The sequence below is a fragment of the Sabethes cyaneus genome, chromosome 1 (assembly GCF_943734655.1).
Source record: "Sabethes cyaneus chromosome 1, idSabCyanKW18_F2, whole genome shotgun sequence".
In the NCBI taxonomy this organism is placed as follows: domain Eukaryota; kingdom Metazoa; phylum Arthropoda; class Insecta; order Diptera; family Culicidae; genus Sabethes; species Sabethes cyaneus.
The window spans coordinates 145,400,073-145,403,167 of NC_071353.1; the positions used below are offsets into that span (position 1 = coordinate 145,400,073).

Below are 3,095 nucleotides of genomic sequence, written 5' to 3' on the forward strand. Positions count from 1 at the left end.
TAAAAAATTGAATTGTTTTCGAAATGTCGAAGATACAACGTAACACGTTGCCAACGTTGCCACGTTGCAACGTTGCAATTTCAAACATTTGCCTTCTTTTTTTGTCAAAAAAGAACTCTGAGAATAAACCAAAATAGCTTAATTCCCCATTTCCTGAATAAAATCCTTATAAGGTTAGGCTATGCCCCCCTACCCAAAGGACAAATTTCTGGCTACTTAGATCCCTGGACATATATAGGACATATTGCTAAAATATTTTTATATTGTTTGCTGCAACTGTTTCGTCAACAGCACTATGAATAACGTGGTTTAAACGTCATTTGAGTAAGTTGCATAAATACCTAAGAAACTCAGGGATTTTTTTCCAAAACTGAGTAGACACGTGCTAGACACCCTGAATGCATCAGTGCGTGTAATTTCTCAAAGTGAAAAGAAAATTACTCATTTTTAGCTACCCATCTACGAGCGTGTAGGTCTAGGTAGTGACGCTTCTGCGTTACCGCAACGGCTGACAGTTCGACGTTGCAGTTTTCGTTTTCGCATCCGTTGAGCTAAATTTTAAGCAAAGAGTCGCCATGTTTTACCCCGCTTGTTAGGTGCAAAGTGGAAAAGCATAAGTTTTTTCTAAAACACAAGTGTTATAAGTTGATTTTTGGTGTGAAGTGTGTTTAATACCTATCTCCATACGGTGGTGCAGCATTGTAAAAGCAAAATGGAAAAAATAAAAGTGGAAGAATCTGCTTTGGCAACGACGCAAGAATTGCCTACGATAAAAGTGGAAGAAGTCATGATAGCTGATGAAAATCAATCAGCCGGCACTAGTAAAATAAGTTGTCTCGGTGAGGCACCACCAGTACCAGTGATGACCACCCTGCCAGATGGTCCAAGTTCTGTGAAGATTGAGCCTGCGACAGACAACGTTGAAGCCGATAAAACCCAAACTCCTGCATCGGTGACGCCTGCTGGCGACGGCGAAATGATTGCTTCCAGTTCCAGGTAAATTTTTACTATTTTTTTAGCATAAGATACTTGGCATTCGTAAGAGTGAATGGATGATGGATACATTGTATTTGTCTAAATAGTTAAAAACTTTCCATTATCCGTGGGGTTAGGTAAATTAAATGGTTTGGCTGATAGCCAAAATAAGCCTCAACAGTATCAACGACCTGTGAAGGTTCCCCAATCTATAGATAAACCACCGAAGAGGTCTCAACATTGATCTCTAACGTTCAGCGTTTGCTGTTCTCTTTTTGTTGCAGCAAAGCTGATATTCGGGTGGCCAAATCGGTGCCCACCGAAAAACCCTACAAATGCATCATATGCGATAAGCAAGTTTCCAAGGCAGGTTACCTAAAGTTGCATATGCGTACGCATACCGATGGTCCACAGCAGAGGGTAAAAAAGCCGAAAAAGATCTACCGATGCGATGTCTGTGGCCGAGAGGTAACCAGGAAAAGCGATGCTGAACGGCATGCGCTGGTCCATTCCGGAGAGCGACCACACGAGTGCGGTGTCTGTGGCAAAACGTTCGCCGGTATCTCGTACTTTAAGTCGCATATGCGCATGCACAATGGTGAGCAAAAGCACAAGTGCGACGTCTGTGGCGAAGGATTCTTTTCTAAGAAGTCCCTTGCAAGCCACAAGTATACCCACACCGGCGAACGGCCGTTCAAGTGCGACATCTGCGGCAAATCGTTCTATAACGAGTTCTATTTTACCGTTCATGTCCGCATGCACGCCGGAAACGCGCTGTATGAGTGTGAAATTTGCGGAAAAGGATTCTGCGGAAAGGGTTCTCTAGACACACACCGGCTAAGCCATACGGGTGAGAGGCCTTTCAAGTGTGACATTTGTGGAAAAGATTTTACCAAAGAGGATACGTTGAAATATCATGTGGGCCTGCATTCGGGAGAGGATGCCTTCAAATGCGATATTTGTGGAAAAGGTTTCCAGATCAGCAAACAGTATGAAAGGCACGTTAAAACTCACTCCGAAGAACGACCATACAAGTGCGAGTTTTGTGAGAAAGCGTTTAGAGCCAGCTATGCGCTTGTTTATCATAGACGCGTCCATACGGGGGAACGGCCGTATAAGTGCGACAGCTGTGATAAAGGTTTCATCACGGCCGATCGACTCAGAATGCATAAGGCGATCCACAGCGCCGACAATCCTAAACCCTACCAATGTGATCAGTGCGATTCACAGTTTACCCGGAAGAGCAACCTTCGGACGCACGAGAAACTGCACATGGCGGATTTCGACGGCCGAAGCTACCGGTGCTACATATGTGGCGAACATTTTCCAACCAATGTGGCCCTCAAAGAGCACCGTTCGGCCGTCCATACCGATCGACCGCACAAGTGCGACGTTTGTGGAAAAACGTTCGTCCAGCAGGGGATTTTGCGGAAGCATTTGCTGCAGCATGCCGAGCAGAAGTGCGAAATATGCGATCTCCTGTGTGCTTCCGCCGACGAGCTAAAGCGGCACATGGTCGAGCATATCGGCAAACGTCGGCAGCAGAAAGAGGTCGCTGCACGGGTGGCGGAACTTAATTCACAGCAGTGATCTTATGATGGACTGAAGATTGTTTTTAGGAGATAGGAGTTTTATGAACGAGATGATGAATTATTGGTGAAATAAACGTATAAAACGGACAATTTTTCAAAGCTGTTTAAGTTTTTTCTCATTGAATCGGAACTTATTCTTGAGGTTGCTTAAATTTTAGGAACCATAAAGCGATTCCAAATGATATATGTTTTGTTCTGTTGGAGCTTTCCATAATTTAAGTGAAATTTTATTTTGCAGACGAAATTTAACACCGGGGTGTTTCAAGTTTCAAAGCTAGGACCATTACTATTAACGGCATATCAATGAGCTACTTAGCAAATTTCAGTAGTAGATTGATCAGTGTGGGGAAGAAGAATAGCACCACTTTTGATAGTGAAACCCGAATTTTGGTTATGGTTTACTTCAACTGCAAAATGATTATTTTTATTGTATACTAGCTGACCCGACAAACTTCGTATTGCCACAAATTAACCTGTGTTGTACATAAATCATGAATCTCGGATGATCTTTGTCACAATCTCGAGTTT

At 43.3% G+C, this 3,095-nt stretch overlaps 1 protein-coding gene across 1 annotated transcript; it reads left to right on the forward strand.

Annotated features, from left to right (window-relative positions):
* The first annotated feature begins 580 nt into the window (after positions 1–580).
* On the forward strand, positions 581–2,611 carry LOC128742712 (zinc finger protein OZF-like). The gene is made up of 2 exons (XM_053839157.1): positions 581–996; positions 1,260–2,611. The coding sequence occupies exons 1-2, from the start codon at positions 713–715 to the stop codon at positions 2,563–2,565; spliced, it is 1,590 nt and encodes a 529-aa protein (XP_053695132.1). The 5' UTR covers positions 581–712; the 3' UTR covers positions 2,566–2,611.
* Positions 2,612–3,095: the final 484 nt, after the last annotated feature.

What these genes read in the sequence shown, in the direction of transcription:
- LOC128742712 (XM_053839157.1), top strand. Translation starts at nt 713, where the DNA reads ATGGAAAAAATAAAAGTGGAAGAATCTGCTTTGGCAACGACGCAAGAA. An exon ending in ATGATTGCTTCCAGTTCCAG is followed by an intron (nt 997 to 1,259) that starts GTAAATTTTTAC and finishes TTTTTGTTGCAG; the next exon opens with CAAAGCTGATATTCGGGTGG.